Genomic DNA, 19,458 nt, shown 5'->3' on the forward strand with positions numbered 1-19,458 from the left:
TAACTGCACTTTCAAACAGCGCCATTTGGGTGAATTGGCCTTCTAATGTTAGGGAATTACAGTAAAACATCACGTGCAGTTATTTATGGAAGTTATAGTTTTTTCACTATAGTAAAAATATGATTGATAATCCCAGCACAAAGATAAATATAGTAAACGTATATTTCATCATTAAATTTAAAACTTTAAATAATTACCAAAATCCCAACAGCTGACTAAATGTGAGGCGAGTTAATGACGAGTCTTCAAGCACCTCAGGAACTTTCTCTCCTAGCAAATATCAATGTTTGCAAACATTCATTCTCTGATTCTCTGATCCTCATTATTTCAAGAGCAGATAACTTTAATTATGATTTAAGCTCCAGGAAACGACAGAGAGCGGAACGTTTCTATTTCTCTCTTTCCGCACGGTCGGTTTACAGCGTGACACGCCGGAGGGACGCGTGTCGCGGAAGCTTCCGGCCTGACTGTCTGAGGCCGAACCCATGAAAACATGGAGCTGCTCGGCTCGGACTTTGGCGCCATGACTCCTCAGGAGCTCGCGGCTCCTGTCGACACCGTGGCGGTGAGTTCACGGCCGGTCAGGCTTTCTGTGGTGGCTGCACTCCAACAGGACTGTCCGGCCACCTGAGCTGCTCACCAGGTGTCTGTCTGTGGTGATGTGAGAAATGCACCACAACAATCATTCTCTCTGTTCTTCTCATCCTTTGACAGGAAAAATGGAAACTATTGCCAGCTTTCCTGAAGGTAACAGAGCTCACCTGAATGTACCTGCACCTCACCTACAATAGAGTTTCTACAGCTAAAATCAATTCAATAATTCAACCTGTTAATCTTTGTCATGCTGTGTGTGATTACATATGATGGTTTTTCGTTACGCCGCGAAATATTCAAGTCTGAGAAAGTTCCTTATGTTGTGTAAAAATCATAAAATGTGATATTAGTCTTGCTCGTTGAATTGAAGCATTGCTTACTTCAGCCAGTGACATTAAGACAGACAGTCAAATTATGAGCTCTTTGTTTAACTCAGATCATTTTTTTATGTCCGTTATTTTACATACCGAGTTGCATCAAAGGAATAATGTCACATTATTATTTTTTCTTTTTCTCGACCAATTGTTTCTGTCATGCTTTGTTTGTTTGTTTGTTTGTTGGTTTGTTTCATGGTTTAATATCTTTTCTAGGTGAAAGGTTTGGTGAAGCAGCACATCGACTCATTCAACTATTTCATCAATGTGGAGGTAAAACATGAGCCCAGCATGTTACGCAGTGTGTTCCAGCTGCCTTATTTTCACTATGAGTGTCTTCCTTTACAGATTAAGAAAATAATGAAAGCAAATGAGAAAATCACAAGTGATGCTGATCCAATGTGGTACCTCAAGTAAGTAACCTCACGTCTTCGCCTGTCCAGCTAAAACTAATCTAAGTTATTGGCATACTTACCTGTTTTCCTTCCAGATACCTCAACATTTACGTTGGCATGCCCGATGTTGAAGAAAGCTTCAACGTAACTAGACCAGTATCGCCTCATGAGGTATTGTTAAAGATGGTGGCAGGTTATTCTCACGTGTCTCTGGATATAGTTTAACATTATTTAAGTGGTATGAAAACTTAATAAGTCACTTGAGAGAAAAATAACTCCAGCTTCTCTCACTTGAGAATCTGTTTAAACATCTTTTAAAATGAAATATATTTAGGTCGGTGTACATGGTACCGGGCATGAAAAGCAATGATACATTCACTTACAATTTTCATGCATAATTTGTGCATTTTTAATTTGGTGATCCTGGAAAGTGCCCATTGTCACAGCGTTAAGATGACCACAGGTCCACCTGTCAGAGCGGTTTACTCTGCTGTTTGTTTCCTTAGTGTCGTCTTAGAGACATGACCTACTCTGCACCCATCACAGTGGACATCGAGTACACCCGCGGCAGTCAGAGAATCATCCGTAATGCTCTGCCGATTGGACGGTATCATAGTTACACTTTTTGTTCTTCCACTGTGTCATATCCTGCCATTGTAACTTAATCCCTGATATTCACAGCCAAAGCGTCTGGAACATCATCGTGTTCTTCTGCTGTGCTGTTCCTAATTGAAACACTCATGTAGAGACTTTTGCCCCACTCTTACCCATTTCCCTTCAACTGTGTTTTTTCCCAGGATGCCGATCATGCTTCGAAGCTCAAACTGTGTTCTCACAGGAAAGACTCCCATGGAGTTTTCAAAACTCAATGAATGTCCGCTGGATCCAGGTACACAGTCATAACGAGGTTGACACAAAGCAAAACATTCAGTACATGGAAACCAGAACATGACACAATGAACATGACCTGAAGTTATTTGTTGCTGTTAAACTCTCATTGACTTAATTTGACACTGTGCTCATTTTTCCCCACAGGAGGTTATTTTATTGTGAAGGGTCAGGAGAAAGTCATTCTGATCCAAGAGCAGTTGTCCAAGAATCGAATCATCGTGGAGCAGGACAGGAAGGGTGCAGTGGGAGCCTCAGTTACCAGGTTCTATGCCGACGATACTTTTATTTATTAAAAATGGTGCATTTTATGCATGACAGAATTTTACTCCAGAGGTCAATGAAAAACGCACTAGTAACGCCTCAAACACAGACTCAGTCTGTCTCAAACCAATTTTTAAACTGGGAGAAATACTTTGTTTACTTTCTTCCTTATTTCTGCATTTCATTGGTGCATTACTGCATTTCTTGACCTTTCACCTGTAGATCAGTAGACTGGTGTGGAACCTTTCATTACCCAGAAGTATCTAAGTAACAGCCATGATGGTAGCTGGTTCATATCTATACAATCTGAGAAAAGGAGGCTCAATGCTTGAGCTTTATCTTCTTTAGAATAGAAAAAAATGGGACTTCCTTTGTGAAAGGAAACAATATAATTTTTTAACATAATTCTTTGCAGCAGCAGGCTTTAATTGACCAAACATTGTGTTTTAACTCAGACAGACCCATATACAGCAAGAAACAGCATCAGTTTTATACTTTTATATCTTGTGGGAATTCCTGCACGATTGGATGGGCTACAATTTTCGAAAAACAGTGTTTCTTTCACTCTTTCAAATCCAATTGGGAATGAAAGAACAAGTACTTTGAATTTGTAGTTAAAGACACCATAATAAGAATATGTGTGAGTAAATCCCTACACATTGTTTGATGCCCTAAAAATATTTTTTCTCTTTAAAAAAAAGTGGCAGCAAACTCTGTATACCTATTTCTAAATATAATTTCTCTCACCGCTTCCTTATTTATTGGTTAGTTTTTCATTAATATTTTAATGGTTAAACTTGTACTTGTAAATTGCTTTCCTGTTGCTTTCCTGTTGTCTTATTTCCACACTTCCACCCAGATTATTTCAAAAGTTTTTCACCCATTTGTTAGAATAGAAATAGATTTTGGATCCTGACTCTTAATGCTCTCAAGTGACATTTGCAAAGATAGAAAGAAAGGAAGAAAAATAACGAACCGCTGTGTAACTTCATTACTTTTCTAATTGTTCTGTTCAAGTGTTCTGTGTCAAACTGTCATCTCCTAAGTTTATTTGTCTTTTCAATTCCAGCTCCACTCATGAGAAGAAAAGCAGAACAAATATGATTGTTAAACAAGGAAGATTCTACCTCAGACACAACACGCTGTCAGAGGATGCGCCCATCGCCATCATATTCAAGGTCAAAGAGATTTTGATTTGTCCAATAGAGGGCGATGCAAGACAGCGAGATGATTCTGGATGAAGCTGTTGTTTTCTGCATTGTTGCGCCCCAAACTGAACCAAATACTGTAGTTTTTTTCCCAAAAAGTAACTTCATCTAACTTCTTCTATGTGCTCTTTTTAGTTTGAACGCTGTTTTGCTGTAGATTAATTCACTCAAAAAGAAAAAAAAATGCATAGAGGAAATGTGACACTTTTTATAAAAGAGGAAGTAGATTTCCGTTGTTTCACATCAGATTGATTTTCTTGTGTAGACATTTGCGCTGAGTGAAAATGTCAATTAGCCAGTTGGCATCATCAGCTTCTGTCCCTGACAAATCTCTTCAAATGTGTAAACTAGTGAGCTGAGTGTCGGGAGCTAGAGTCATTATCTGCAGGACACAGTTTGCGTCCCCAGTCTGTTTGCCGTGCAGTTGTATATCCTGGGTGACTTCTTCCACTCTGTCTGTGTTTAGCCACGACTGCAGAAATGACTTCAGATTCAGTGCAAGAGAGATGAGATTAGTTCCCAGAGCCTCACATTTCCATAAGCAAATGTCAGGCCCCCCATGACTCCCAGGACACCTCTGCCTCCCTCTGCACACACCTCTTATATGACCTGGCTCTGCTCACTTTAGCTGCTAAATGTCTTCTATTTGCACATTTCGGTACGATTCTTTATGTGGTTGCACAAATCAAATATGTAACTTTGTTTTTTTTTTTTTTGTTTTTTTTTTATATGTCACTCCCCATATTCTCTCTTATCTCATCGTTTTTATTTGATTCACATTCCTGAGCTCTCACACTGTTTCCATGTCACCCACGCAGGGTATGGGGGTAGAGAGTGACCAGGAGATAGTGCAGATGATCGGTACAGAGGAGCACGTCATGGCCAGCTTTGCCCCGAGCCTGGAGGAGTGCCAGAAAGCCCAGATCTTCACACAGACTCAGGTACCTCGGTGGCTTCAATCACAGCAGAAGGATGTGATGAAAATCAGGTTCATGAAATTAAAGGGATGTACCATGAATTTTACACACAGAAGTATTTTGAAGTCTGGCTCAGGCTTTAGTTCTCCTTATATTTGCACCTGCAGAGGTAATTTTTCAAATATTTCAGTCATTGCCCATGCTTTTTTTTTTTCTTTTTTAAACAATGGTCCTCACAGGATGAAATTAAAGTTGGTAATTAGTAACAAAACAAAAACAAAAGAAAGACCAAAGACAAGGCTTTAAAAAAAGCAAACTTATTGTGTCGAACCAGGACTTCAATGTGTTCAGTATTTTGTACTGTTAAAACAAAGCCTGTGAAAATATCCCTGATGTTTCCGTATGTTTTTCAGCTTGAACATTAAGCTTTCAACATACGTCACATAAAATGTCTGTGTGGGCACCAGGGTTTAAATATAGAAACTATTTGTATTTTGGGAATTTATATTTATTTTTATTTTTACTGACCCCATCCATTTAACTTCTGAGTTAAAGCAACAGTTAGACATTTTGGGAAATGTGCGTATTATTTATTATTATTATTATTATTATTATTATTATTATTACTGTCTGTGGAGTAAATATGAGGCTGCAGCCTGCATTTGTTTAGCTTAAGTTAGAATAAAGGAAATGGGGGAAACAGCCTTGTTTGGTTCAACTAGAAAATCCATCCATCAGCTGTTTCATTTAGTTGCCTGGCAACCACACAGTGACAACAAGTGTCAGAAAGTCAACTGACCCCTTGTAGAAACACCTCTTGTCTCTTTGAGAGTCCACAAAGAAGATTTTACATATGAAGAAGTGAGCTAATTTCAGACTAAGCTGCGCGAACACCTTCATATTTAGACACCTCAGTGGTCATTTTGTTGATGTAAATATTTCCCCAACCTGTTGAACTGTTAAGAATCTTATTTCATAACATTGACAGGATGGCATGGCAGGAACATCATCATTTTGGATTTGGGACCAGACCTTTGTGTTAAGCCAAATTTCAGATTGTTAATTATTACTTGGTCAGAAAAATAAAGTGGGGAAAAAAACACATTTACAGTAACATTGTCATCAGATGTAAGTAGGCCTACATACAAAACAACAACAATGTTCAAGGCAGTCCCGATGTGCCCATTGACTCTGCTGCTCATTAACTGCTGCTGACGGACGGCATTTTCTTGATCAGATGACGAAGGTTTTGTCTTACCATTCAGTTAAGTAATGCTTTTCAGTCTTTATTCTGGAGGCCCACGTGTTTTCTTTGACATTTACAGATGATGCAATTGGCCAATTTGTTTTTCATAAAGATTATGTTGTTAGAGGAACCACTGATGCATTGATGAGGCCATATTTGCTTCCTAGCAACCAGTCGCTGCAGCTTTCTGGTTCATCTGTCTGCCAGCCTCCATGATGTCTTTTCATGGTATTCATTGAGTCATTGTATTGAGCACAATGAGGCCTAGATCTATATAATTAAAGGCAGATAAGATTTAAGGGACGTTGTTATCACATCATAAGTAATCTGCCAAAACCAAATTTGAATGTCATCTTTTTATTTTGTAAACTCATCAGCATCTCAAGACAAAATAATTATATAGATGTGTATGTATTTATGTATATATATATAAAAAATATGGCAGGGTGGGTGGTCTTGCCCAAAGGCTTCAGCCTCATTAACCTTTGACCCTCTCTATAGATGTGTAGAGGGCTCCAGAGGCAAACTGACTCAGGTGTTTGGTGTGTGTGTCTGTGTGCACTATGACCTTTGGGATTCACTTGACTTCCCACAACCCTGATACATGTGTTTTCTTTACTCTTTCTCTATAAAAGGCCTCACATCATTTCACAAGAAAATTAGCATCAAGCTAATTTAAATGAAGCCTTTGAGTGCAGCAGTTGATGTACTGTGTATTGCTTGTAACATGATTATTGTTTTCATTCTACTGATTTTTTTTTTTTTTTTTATTATTATTATTTTTTTTTTCATCCTCTGTCACATTTAATGACAGTATGCTCTGCTGTCTTCGTGTCTCAGGCTCTGCGGTATCTCGGGAATAAAGTGCGGAGACAGCGTATGTGGGGAGGCCCAAAGAAGACGAAGATGGATGAAGCCAGGGAGCTGCTGGCGTCTCTTATCCTCACACATGTGCCTGTATGCAAACACTAAAACATGAATAATGATGACTGTACTCAGCGTATTTCAGCGTATCATCAAAGCGTGTTTTATGTGCAGGTCAAAGAGTTTAACTTTCGAGCTAAGTGTATTTACCTCGCCGTGATGGTGAGGAGAGTTATCCTGGCTCAGGGGGACAACAAGGTGGATGACAGAGATTACTATGGCAACAAACGTCTGGAGTTGGCTGGGCAGGTAAGCTCCTATGCATCTTTCCTCTACGTAGTTTTACAGCTACAGAACCTAATTTAATCCTCCATTCTATCAGTCATATATTTCCCATTACAGGAGGAGAAAGCAAGTCCAATTAAATTTAATTTAAAGTTGAAAGTTGTTTGCTACCTTTTCTTACTTGTAGAGCCACTAGTAAAATAAAAATACTAAAATAAAAATATGCTTGATGCTTTTTACAATATGTGTATATAAATGTGCCCATAACACTTATTCTTTGGTGCAAATGGATCACAGGAATTGACCAGAGGACAGCGGCTGCTCCAGCCCTGATCTTTCACCTGCATCTTTGTTCCTACCACCTCATTTTAATAAGACTCTCATTATTTTCGTTCAGCTTTGTTTTTCTCTGTTTTGTTTTTGTCCCACATCCCCTTGTATTTCAGCCTGGCTTTGTCAGGAGGGAGATATGCGGTGGCACCAAAATCCCGAGGCTGAGGGAGCATGGGGATTTTTCAACACCATGACAATAGAATTGCTGCCTTGACTGGAGCGATTGAGCTAATCCGCAGGCCCAGCTCTGATAATGTAATTACTGCTGTCTTAAGGCCTTTAATTCCCCCCCCCCTCCCCACCCCAACCTGCTCTGTAGAAGGAGCAGGAGATGGGAGGAGGGGGAGCACAGAGCCCTCTTTCAATAGGGGGCTTACACACTAACAACGCCAACAATCTCCTCACTCTCCAATTATGGTTCCCTGACATTCAACTAATTGGCCTGGCTGTGCAACGGAAGCTTAATTTCTTTATTAATTTCAAGCAGTGCTGCCTGTTTGTTTTGATGTATGCTAATGCATAGGGAAGGAGGGGGGTGTGAGAGATGTGGCCTCCTGTAGGTCTGGGGAAGGCAGACAGGGACCTGGGACAGAGGCCAGGTCAGGCTTATCAGTGAGCCGGCACACCTGGTTATTTAATCTGACTGTAAATGTACCTCAACATTGAGTAGAGACATGAGCAAATGTAACCTGCCAGGAGATCTGAGGGTCAGACTGTGTGAAGAAACAGGCGGTCTGAAACTCTGAGATGATCGTTGTTCTCACTGTGTTCACTTTGGAGGCTTGACAAGTAAAAAATATCATTTAAAAAAAAACATTGCTGTGTTTTTCTGTCTCTCCTAGCTTCTGTCTCTGCTGTTTGAAGATCTGTTTAAGAAGTTTAACTCTGAGCTGAAGAAAATCGCCGACCAGATCATCCCCAAGCAGAGAGCAGCTCAGTTTGATGTGGTGAAGCACATGCGGCAGGATCAAATCACCAACGGCATGGTCAATGCCATATCCACGGTGGGTGTGCTCACATCTGGGATAATGCAGATCATGTTTTTCCGCTGGAGAGGAACATAGTTCAGAAATAAACCTATATATTTAATTGACTTCATAAAACTACCAGCGACTACTTTCATTCAAGGAAACACTCACTATCTGCTGATTAAAGGAGAAATATCAGCTCTATGCTTCAATACACGATCTGTAACAATAGTAGGTCATCTGTGTTAGAACAGCATAAAGATTTCAAAACAAAAACTTTTAAGTCTTCTACGTGATTTAAAAAAAACAAAACAAAAACAAACAGGAGAAATTGAATCTAAAATGGACACCATCTGAGCTGAGAACACTGTTATCACAGCAAACTGATGTTAACAAATGTGATTTAAATCATGCCTCTCCTTTCTGTGTGTCAAAAGGGTAACTGGTCGCTGAAGAGATTCAAGATGGACCGTCAGGGTGTCACCCAGGTCTTGTCTCGTCTCTCCTATATTTCAGCGCTTGGCATGATGACCAGGATCTCCTCCCAGTTTGAGAAGACCAGGAAGGTCAGCGGGCCACGCTCCCTGCAGCCGTCACAGTGGGGCATGCTGTGTCCGTCTGACACTCCTGAGGGAGAGGTGAGTGAGCTGCAGCCTCACCCAGTGAGGTAAAACCTTTGGTCTTAACCACAGCAGATGTCTTGTATACGGATTATTTCATTTAATGTAAGCAAACAAGATAATACATTAGCAAATCATTAATCGTCATGTGAGATCTCTTTTACGAATACTCTGACTATCTCAGAAAGAATGTACTGCTTTAAGTTTGTTGGCCTTCAGTAAACCTTAAATATGAAGAGCTATAATCAAGGTCTGCAAGTTTGGTTGCACTGAGCAGGTCTGCGTCAGTTTTCGGTGTAAAGAATCAGAGAATAGCAGCTTGAAAAAGTCATCAAAACTCCATTCTGTCTGATCATTTGCCTGTGTGGTCGTATCTGTTGTATGCAGCTTTGTACAGAGTAAACACAGAAATCTGCACTTTTCACACGCGTTCTTGGTTTCTATCACCGTTCGGGTTCTGTAGGCCTGTGGTCTGGTGAAGAACTTGGCTCTGATGACCCACATCACCACCGACATGGAGGACGGTCCAATCATCAAACTGGCCTTCAACCTGGGGGTAGAAGACGTCAACCTGCTGTGTGGGGAGGAGCTGGCCTACCCGAGTGTCTTCCTCGTCTTCCTCAATGGTAAAACTTCTCTGCAGCGGTAGAGCCTAATAAATAAAGAGAGAAAAATAGCTCTGGATGTTTTTGCTTTAGATCACTTGAAAAGAAAGTCTAATCCTCCCTGTATTAAATGGATTGCTTATGAACATAATGGAGGAAATATTCAATTTAGTTTGCTAAAGGCAATTTTGCATTTTGCGAACGTCTGATAAGTCATTAATTTCATGGCAGCAGTAGGTATTATTCTTGAGTCAGAACTTGGCTCCTTAATTACTGTATATGTTTGTCTTGCTACAGATAACTGTCAAATTATATTAGCTGCCACACCATTTAATTAGTTGGTAGCAGCAGGTGTCAAAGCCCTTCAGACTGTGTTCACTGCAAATGTGCCCTCACACAGAGGCGGCGCACAGTGTCTCCTGTGTTCTCCACTCATTTGTCTGTCGCACTTGATATGAACAAACCCCTGCAGGCATTTTGGGCTCTATTTTCACCAGTCATGGAGGCCCAGAGTGCTGTACTGTATATGCCTGCTGTTCTTCTTTTTCTTTTTAGTCAGAATTTAACCAAAGCTCTCATTAAAACCTACCTACAGCAGCTTTTTGTTCCGTCATGGATCTTTCTTCAGCGCAGAACTGAGACAATTAGTCAAATGACTACAAAAAAAAATTATACATTTTCTGCTAGTCTGTGTGTTCACTACTTGGAAAACTATACATACAAACTAAAAAGATGAGCAGGACACACATCTGACAATTATTGACAGAACAAAGCCAAAAAAAAAAATAAAAAATCTTCCAGTGGCTGTGCTCAGCCCAATCAATCAATCTTACAATCAAAAGTCTGATAAATAAGAAAACAAACATACAGTTATTCCTTTAATCAAAGTTAGTTACACTTGTACATTACTGACTCCCACGTGGGTTGCACTGTATATTTTATTGAAAGATATTGTACGTTAACGACTGGTAACAGTTTGAGTGTTTTGTTTTTTTTTCTTTTTTTGAATGTGTGCATTGAGTCTGTCTGTATGTCTGCCCACCCGTCTGTGTTCCACAGGTAATATTCTTGGTGTAATTAGAGACCATCATAAGTTGATCAGCACCTTCAGACTGATGCGCAGGGCTGGTTTCATCAACGAGTTTGTGTCCATTTCCACCAACTTGACCGACCGCTGTGTCTACATCTCGTCTGATGGAGGTCGGCTCTGCAGGTGGGGAGGATAGAAGACCACCATCAATTTTTTTTTTTTTTTTTTGATCACAGAGTTTCAAGCTTGAGTGACTTTTTGTGTCGTTCCCCATCAGGCCATACATCATCGTGAAGAAGGGACAACCGATGGTGAAAAACAAACACATTGAAGATCTTTCACAGGGCTACAGGTGAGGCTGGGGGTCAGGAAAACTAGTGGGAGAGCATAATGCACTCTAAGAGCACATATGTTTATTTATTTATTTTTTGATAACATTAAATGTGACCACTGACTGAAGTAGCTTTTTATATAACTTGTTTTGTTTTGATGACTTTTTTAATTCCAGAACCTTTGAGGATTTCCTGCATGAGGGTCTGGTGGAATACTTGGATGTCAATGAAGAGAACGACTGTCAGATCGCCCTTTATGAGCACATGATTAACAAGTCAGTCACATAACCGGAAAAGATCCTGATGTCACCCGACATGCTGTGCTTCTTTCCTCTTTTATCTATATCATTTTTTATTTGGGCAGAGACACAACACACTTGGAGATCGAGCCCTTCACACTGCTGGGGGTGTGTGCTGGCCTCATCCCATATCCCCACCACAACCAATCGCCCAGGAACACATACCAGTGCGCTATGGGCAAACAGGCCATGGGTAAGACTCAGTCAGCAACAGGTCATTGAAATGTGAAGATCTCAAATCCTTTCTTAAACATCCTCGACACAGCTGCACTATTTTCTTGCGCACACACACACACACTTACAGTAAATTGATCTCACATAGACACTATTCTTAAGCCTGCTGGTTCAGAGTTTAGCACTTTATTTGCACAAGTGAAATTCATACAAAAGGACATTAGAATAACAAACAACATAGATACAAGAAGCCTGCTGGTTGGTCTTCCCTAAAACTGCTTCTGCTCTACCTCTTGTCAGAATACATTTGTATATGTGATTGAGTGTTTTTCGTGTGTGTGTGTGTGTGTCTCTCTCAGGGTGTGTATGTGCATGGACATAAAACATGGGGGGCTTGTGTTGGTTCTCTATTGTGCTGTATGTGCAGAGGCCCTTTCCCTGCCAGTCACCCAGAGTGTCATTAGCAATTCATTGTGTCTGCTCTGGCTGTGCTCAGGGGGTCAGTGTGCTCAGCTGCAAAAGACCACAGAGTGTGCACCCGTAGCTCCTTGGTAACCAAAACTTCCCCAAACAGCCCTTCTAACATTCGTAAGAACCTGTCACCCCCCAACCCACTGCTTTACCTCCGTCCATTGCTTCCTCCCCTCCCCCCTATCTTTACAAAAACACAGACTGGAACTATATTTGGCACAATATCCTCTGCCTTGTCTGTTTTGTGTGGACAGCCCTATACATGTGCAAATCTGGTTGTGTGGCCCAGGCCTATTATCACAGACTCTGTGCTTGTAGCCTGATTGTGAAGTAATAGCATCTGACAAATGTCAAGGCTTCCGGGGAGGCCAGGCTTTATGTCATAACTGGCCCCGTTCTCCACTGCACTCCTGAGTTAATACTAATACAGACTCAGCGCTGACCTGCCCAGCAGAGGATTAAACACATCCAATAATTGATCTATAGATAGTCACTTAGTATCTGTGGTGAAACACTAAAAATATGAATATAATACGGATAAATGTCAATGAGTTACAGAAATTGTTTTCCACATATTACTGATCTGGGCAGCATAGTGGGGTAGGACTGTCGCCCCACAATAAGAAGGTCATGGTTCGGTTCTCAGGCCTGGGTCCTTTCAGTGTGCAGTTTGAATGTTCTCTCCGTGCCTGCACTGGTTTCCTCCCACCATCCAAAGACATGTTTGGGTTAACTGGTGACTCTAAATTGTCTGTAGGTCTGACAGAGTGTGAGTGGTTGTTTGTCTCTGTACCCTGCCCTCACCCAGAGTGAGCTGGGATTGGCTCCAGCACCCCCGTGACCCAGAAATGGAAAAGCGAAAGAAGATGGATGGCTGCATATTACTGACCTTATATTTATCTCTTCTGCAGGTACGATCGGTTACAACCAGAGGAACCGTATTGACACTCTGATGTACCTACTCGCCTACCCGCAGAGGCCCATGGTCAAAACGAAGACCATTGAGCTGATTGACTTTGAGAAACTGCCTGCTGGCCAAAATGCCACTGTAGCTGTGATGAGCTACAGCGGCTATGACATTGAAGACGCTTTGGTCCTCAACAAAGCCTCACTTGACAGAGGTGAGACCTGCAATATCTCAGCACAGATCAGTTCAGGTAACAGACAGGTTAACGTGTGTGCTCTCTTTTCAGGATTTGGCCGCTGTCTTGTCTATAAAAATACTAAATGTATACTGCGGCGTTATACCAACCAGACATTTGATAAGGTGATGGGGCCTATGTTGGACGCTGCCACACGAAAGCCCATCTGGAGGCACAACATTCTGGATGCTGATGGCATCTGCTCCCCTGGTGAGTATCAGCAGGACCAGGAGAGACGCAGCATGCTTTGCTACTCCTCACCAGACTAAACTGCTCCACTAAATGTGTTTGACCTTATCAATATTACACAGGGTCTTTAAATGTGCAGTCATTTGCAGAGCTTCACTTCATTTATATGCTATAGATGTTGAAATGTGTAATAGCAAAGACACATAGTTTGAGCAACACAATAAGTAGCTGCTGTGTTTTGCCAGAGCAGCAACTGTAGTTGGGGAGATCATTATAGTCATAGAAATAAGAGAAAAGTTTTGCTGATGCAGGAGAGAAATGTAATATTGTTTGAGAAGATAAAATGCCACAGAGGATTAAAATCATCGTGAGAGTGAAATGCAAAGGAGGTGAAGACTGCCTGTTGTTGGTGCATGTTGGACACATCTCCCCTGAACAAGTTCATGCTGACCTTTACTTTATGCTGACATCCGTGGTCTGTCTTGTCTGTGCCACAGGTGAGAAAGTGGAAAACAAGCAGGTGTTGGTGAACAAATCCATGCCAACTGTCACCCAAACACCACTGGAGGGCAGTACCCAGCCAGGCCAGCCCCAGTACAGAGACGTGCCCATCAGGTGAGTGCACACCCACCCACACTGATACGTTCATTGTGACCTCAGCATGTGTCACCTTGCTGCATACTTCCTCTATGTAGACATGGAAAACACCAACAAAACGTTTGTCTCACATCCTACAGTGGAAAAAAAAATAATAATTCTGCTGACTTTCTTTGCAGCTATAAGGGCTCCACTGACTCGTACATTGAGAAGGTGATGATCTCGTCCAATGCTGAAGATGCTTTTCTCATCAAGATCCTCCTGAGACAGACTAGGAGACCAGAGATAGGAGACAAATTCAGCAGTCGGCATGGACAGAAAGGTGCCAACCTCAGCGCTGTCACACATCTTCTTTCTTAAATGAGGGCAGCATGTTGAGCTCAAACCAGAATGCTCACAATACAGAAAACTGCAGAAATAATCTCCACTTGAATGACATGTTGTGGGAGATTTTAAATGACTGGACCAAAAAAAAAAAAAAAAAATCTTTGGTCGTCTCTGTGTCGGAGCATTTGTTGAGTCAAGTCCCAGTGGCTGTTGCTCTGTCACTGCCCCCCCTGTCCTCATCTTTCAAGAGCTCTTTTCAATTAATTGGCCCCTTTGTCCTGTGCCAGACTATGCAAATTTATTACACCCCAGCAGTATTCTGCTGCTACTGGGGAAAAAGTGTTTACAACCTCCATTGTTTTGCAGCACCTCCCCTATAGAGGGCTGGTATGATGTTTTAATCAAAAAGCTAACTGGCGCCTTGCATAATTTACTCTCTTCATTAACACGGTGGCCACTTGGCGGTCAGCTCAGGATGAGACAAAGTCTTCTATCTCAGTGACGGAGAGAGAGAGAGGTCGCCACGGGGTTAGCTCTAGGAGATCTGGATGGAAAGCCCCCAGATGTGTAACTGATGTATGTCTGTTTTTTATATTTATTTCCTTCTTATTCAGATACAATAATACAGGTGAGGTGTTTACCACTAATTTAGGAAGTAGGAAGTCTGTCAAAACTTTTTGCAGTGGGGTTTTTGTATTGAAATAACCAAATTTCATGCTTAACTTTATTTTGAATAGAATCCTGAACTGAATCCTAAATCAAGGTTTTATTATTTAATTAGAAGTGAATTTGGCCGCAGCAATAGATCTCCCAGCTACTCATGACTAGTCTCATAAGTCCTGGTCAGCAGAGCAGAATAAGTTAATTATTTACTGGTCTCTAACACACACACACACACACAGCTGTGGAGGTGGGGGAGGAGGTAGAGAAGTTGTCAGTAGTAGGGGCCCATTGTGCGGTGCTCCAGCATGGCGCTGTATGAGCTGTGATGGAGGGCTGTGGACCCTTGCTGTTGTCTTGCCTTTCTCTGCTGATTTCATGCCTCTTTTATCATTCACTTTCACACAAAACAAACAACACTGAGGATGTCTGATATGGGAACTAGTCTCTCTCTCTCTCTCTCTCTCTCTCTCTCCCCTTCCTCCTCTCTTTCATCCTACATTTATCCCGATAGTCAAACTTTTTTTGTGAACTGCCTTTTCTTTCCTTTTTATATTCCCCTTTCACCTTCTCTTCTGGCCCTGACGCACTCTCCTTTTTCTCTTTTCTTTTCACCTTCTTCCTGCTGTTGGATGACTTTCCAGTAAGTTGCACTTGTTCCCGGTCAACATCCTGTTACAATATCCTGTAAGGCATCAAAAGTCTGCTGTGTGCTGTGACGCTGACTGGTCGGCTAATAGTCAATTTTTCCCACGTGCTCGGATTCAGTATCTCCTCCACTTGATCCCCTCCACTTCCTCTGAGTTGAACTGAAAGTCATGGATGTGTAATCCTGGTCTCCCTGTCAAACTAAGCACCTTTCTCCACTTCCTGCTCTCCTTCTCTTCTCTCCTCTTTCTCTTTTTTTCATTTGCAAATGGGTCTACAATCTGTTTACCCTGGCCAGGGAAGAGTGCCTCGGCCCCTCAGCAAACATTTGCACTCACACTTAAACTCCTAGCTACCAGGGTGCTTGTCCCCCACGTCATGTGAATCGTGTGGAGCACCGTGTGTGTCCACATGAGTATGGAAATGTCATGCTCTACCAGACGTCCAGACCAAACTTTCAAGAGCAACACACACAGCAAACCATTTTTTTTATCTAGTTGTCTGTGCAGATAAATGAAAAATGTCCATCATGTCCAAAACTGAGAATAACACTGAATCTCCACGTCAGATGCTGAAATGAAGACGTTTGACTTTTAAAAAAAATTGTATGGCATTTTAGATACCAGATATTTTTGACTAACTCCTTTTTATGGCATCGATATAACACTTAACTGTACAGTGAATGGACTGACTTCCATATGTTTTCTGAGTATGTCTGCATTTGATTGCGTATGTTTCAGGTGTTTGTGGACTCATCGTCCCACAGGAGGACATGCCGTTCTGTGACTCGGGCATCTGCCCAGATATTATCATGAACCCTCATGGATATCCCTCCAGAATGACGGTACGACTCCTCGCAGCTGTGGGAAAACATTGCTACTCGCATTTACTAATAAATCATGTATTAATTATTTTTCCTAATATATGCAATATTCAGTCATATAAAAGATAAAAGGAAATCTGAATCTGCCAAGGTTTGGCATTTGTGCTTAAAAAATGATTTGTCAATCATCAGAATGAGTTTAAGTGGAAAGGTGACAGTTTGGTATTTAATCCAGAACCAATCCAGTTGTTATTTGGGATTTTTGGCTGCGAGCTCAGTCTGAATCACCTCGGTCTCTCTGACCGTCGCTCTTCATAAGTTTGTGTCGGCTCTTGTGAGACAAAACCCTCATTATCCCTGCTCCTCTCCTCTCCGGGTTATCGTTGGCTTCCAGAGCACACGTCCATTGATGGGGCTAAGCAGCAATCTTAGCGTTCACAGATATTTGTTGTTGCAGTGACGGCTCCCAGCAAAGCCGCCTCGTGCAGCAACTTTTATCAAAGACGTGCAGTACATCTGAACTGTAGGATGGTGCTGAATGTGAATGACATGAAACTTGGCCCAGTATCTGCCCTGCTCTTTGTCCTTTACACTGTAAAAACTTGAATGATCTTTACTGCTGAAGTCGTCGGTGGCAGTGTGTTTGCAAGCTGTGGTTGTCATGGAAAAGATCCAGAAATGTTTGGACTGGGAGGATGTGTCTGTGGCTTGAGAGTGAAATGAGAGTAGGTGTTTCCTTTTATGTGAAGGGGTCAGGGGTCCTCTGGGTGCGACCTCAGTGGAATTATTGAAATCAGTCATCCTTAGGCCATTTGGTTCCAGTCCCAGGCCGTACATGTGCTACCTTGCCTCACCCACATCAACGTTTGGTGCCAGGAAAAGATGTAAATAAAGTGCTGAGCCATCACTTTTTTTTTTTTTTTTACCTTGTTTTCTTTCATGATGTCTGAAAGTGTGTCTTATTCTGTCAGGTAGGGAAGTTGATTGAACTTCTGGCTGGGAAGGCAGGAGTTCTAGATGGGCGGTTTCACTATGGTACGGCTTTTGGAGGCAGCAAGGTGAAGGATGTGTGTGAGGATCTCATCCGTTATGGATACAACTACCAGGGCAAAGACTACGTCACCTCAGGAATCACTGGGTAATAAAAAAGACCAGGTTTTATGTCATGAATGAATTCAAATTATTATATCAAAAATTATCACCCTCCGTCATTTCAGCAAATATTCTCTATTGTGGTGCGACTAGATATTTATGAATGAATTAGCTCAATTGTATGTTTTGTTTTTTTGTTTTTTTCCCCCTCAGAGAACCACTGGAGGCTTACATCTACTTTGGACCGGTGTATTATCAGAAACTGAAGCATATGGTCCTCGACAAAATGCATGCCAGAGCCCGAGGCCCCAGAGCTGTTCTCACCAGGTAATGTGGAATTTCTTTTTGAATAACAAAACAATGAAATCTGGCCAACAGGAATAAACCTGCTTCTTCCTGAATGTGTCTGCCTTGCCCACAGGCAGCCAACAGAGGGTCGCTCCAGAGATGGAGGTCTGCGTCTGGGTGAGATGGAACGGGACTGTCTGATTGGCTATGGAGCGAGCATGTTACTGCTGGAACGCCTCATGATCTCCAGCGATGCCTTCGAGGTGGATGTGTGCGGACAATGCGGCCTGTTAGGATACTCTGGGTGGTAAGTTGAACATCAACAGATCTAAAGGGCATCATCAGAATGAACAACAGCTGCAGCATCTTCTAATTTAGTCAGGATGATAAAACCATGAGTTGAACCTGCAGCTGGACTTTTTCACTCTGGCTACTCTTTATAGTTTGACACCCAAGACAGTGAACTCCAGAGCTTTTGTCATTATCTCATTCAGAGAAGCTCACTTGACCCTGTGTGTCTTAATGTGTACTGAAAGAGCACAAACTTTTTGGAGGTATGGGAAGTTAATATCTGTGTCTTTCATCTGTCTATCATTTCTGGGTCACCTGAATGGAACTGAGTTGATCCCCGTTTAACACAAAGTGAAACTGGATTAAAGAAAATGGAATTTAGCCTTACAATATTCACAGAGCTCGAATTTTTGGATTCAGGTTAATCTGTTCCAAGTGCTGTCCACTTAAAAATAAAACACCTCGAAATTGTTCAATTTTTTTCAGATCAAATGCATCTGGTGCAACAACTAATGTTGAATTTAAAATACAACACGGCCCAGAAAGTGGTCATCAAGCTGATGTCCGCTCTTCTACCTTCTGTCCCGTCTGATTCTCACTTTGTGTTTTCCAGGTGTCACTACTGTAAGTCGTCCTGCCACGTTTCCTCTCTGCATATCCCCTACGCCTGTAAGTTGCTGTTCCAGGAGCTGCAATCTATGAACATCATCCCCCGACTCAAACTGTCACGTTACAATGAGTGAACAGGGACAGAAACAGAAAAAATGTGAGTGAAAGGATCAGTCAGCAACTTTTGTCTGAAACATACTGAGTTGTAAAAACCTTTTGAAGTTTGAGTGAAAAGCTAAAAGAGACAGATTTTTTTGTTAGAGTTCATGATTCTTAATGTTTTTCCTGGTTTTCATTTATGTTGATAGTTTCTCACTGTGCTCTTCATATCTATACACAATAAAGTCACAAAAAAGTTACAAATGAGATCCTGTGTCTTGTACATTTTCATTTAACTCGGCATTTCCTTCCTACTGTCATGTCAGACACCTGAAGCTTTGTCAGTTTCGTCATTGTTGTTGGAGCTGTATTTATTTTTGAGTTAGGCTCTGTATTCAGGTGATGTCACAGGTTTCAATAGACTAAGGATTTAATGCAAAATCTAAACATCTCGCTCTAAATTCAATATATATGCAGAAACAATGAAAAAATAATGTGAGTTGAACACAGCAGATCGATGTGATTTTTTTTATTTATTTATTTATTTTTTATTCTTATCCTGAAATCATAGGGAAAAAAACAAATTTTCTGGAAATAAATACACATACGGTTTCTTCATATTTGAAGAACTAATCTTTAGGAAATACTTTTTTTTTTTTTTTACTTTATATTTTTTAATTCTTAATCATTTTATCATCTGGGAATTATATTCCTAACTAAGTCAATAATTTGGTCTTCTAAAATGATTTAAGGTGCAGAGGATCTTGTCACTCCTTGTAAATAGTTGATTAAGAGAATAAATTAGCACATATTAGATTTATTACCA

General features: G+C 41.2%; 1 protein-coding gene across 2 annotated transcripts; it reads left to right on the forward strand.

The window, feature by feature from the left end:
* The first annotated feature begins 430 nt into the window (after positions 1 to 430).
* Positions 431 to 18,894, forward strand: polr3b (polymerase (RNA) III (DNA directed) polypeptide B). 2 transcript variants are annotated; one of them, XM_029523930.1, is made up of 28 exons: positions 494 to 565; positions 715 to 747; positions 1,185 to 1,241; positions 1,317 to 1,381; positions 1,459 to 1,534; positions 1,870 to 1,970; positions 2,161 to 2,252; positions 2,399 to 2,516; positions 3,585 to 3,693; positions 4,542 to 4,664; positions 6,727 to 6,843; positions 6,925 to 7,059; positions 8,211 to 8,372; positions 8,774 to 8,974; positions 9,420 to 9,582; positions 10,621 to 10,774; positions 10,869 to 10,943; positions 11,100 to 11,198; positions 11,288 to 11,415; positions 12,779 to 12,988; positions 13,061 to 13,219; positions 13,696 to 13,813; positions 13,975 to 14,117; positions 16,171 to 16,274; positions 17,225 to 17,391; positions 17,559 to 17,672; positions 17,767 to 17,940; positions 18,538 to 18,894. In XM_029523930.1, the coding sequence occupies exons 1-28, from the start codon at positions 494 to 496 to the stop codon at positions 18,665 to 18,667; spliced, it is 3,399 nt and encodes a 1,132-aa protein (XP_029379790.1). In that variant the 3' UTR covers positions 18,668 to 18,894. The 2 variants fall into 2 exon arrangements, with proteins under 2 accessions (XP_029379791.1, XP_029379790.1); XM_029523931.1 differs by lacking the exons at positions 17,225 to 17,391; positions 18,538 to 18,894 and having other exon boundaries at positions 431 to 565; positions 17,767 to 17,936.
* Positions 18,895 to 19,458: the final 564 nt, after the last annotated feature.

This window comes from Echeneis naucrates, chromosome 16 (assembly GCF_900963305.1).
Source record: "Echeneis naucrates chromosome 16, fEcheNa1.1, whole genome shotgun sequence".
NCBI classification, from domain to species: domain Eukaryota; kingdom Metazoa; phylum Chordata; class Actinopteri; order Carangiformes; family Echeneidae; genus Echeneis; species Echeneis naucrates.

Coding starts and splice junctions, on each gene's coding strand:
- polr3b (XM_029523930.1), top strand. CDS start 494: ATGGAGCTGCTCGGCTCGGACTTTGGCGCCATGACTCCTCAGGAGCTC. Junction 3,694..4,541: donor CCATCGCCATCATATTCAAG/GTCAAAGAGATT, acceptor TCACCCACGCAG/GGTATGGGGGTAGAGAGTGA. Junction 8,975..9,419: donor CTGACACTCCTGAGGGAGAG/GTGAGTGAGCTG, acceptor CGGGTTCTGTAG/GCCTGTGGTCTGGTGAAGAA.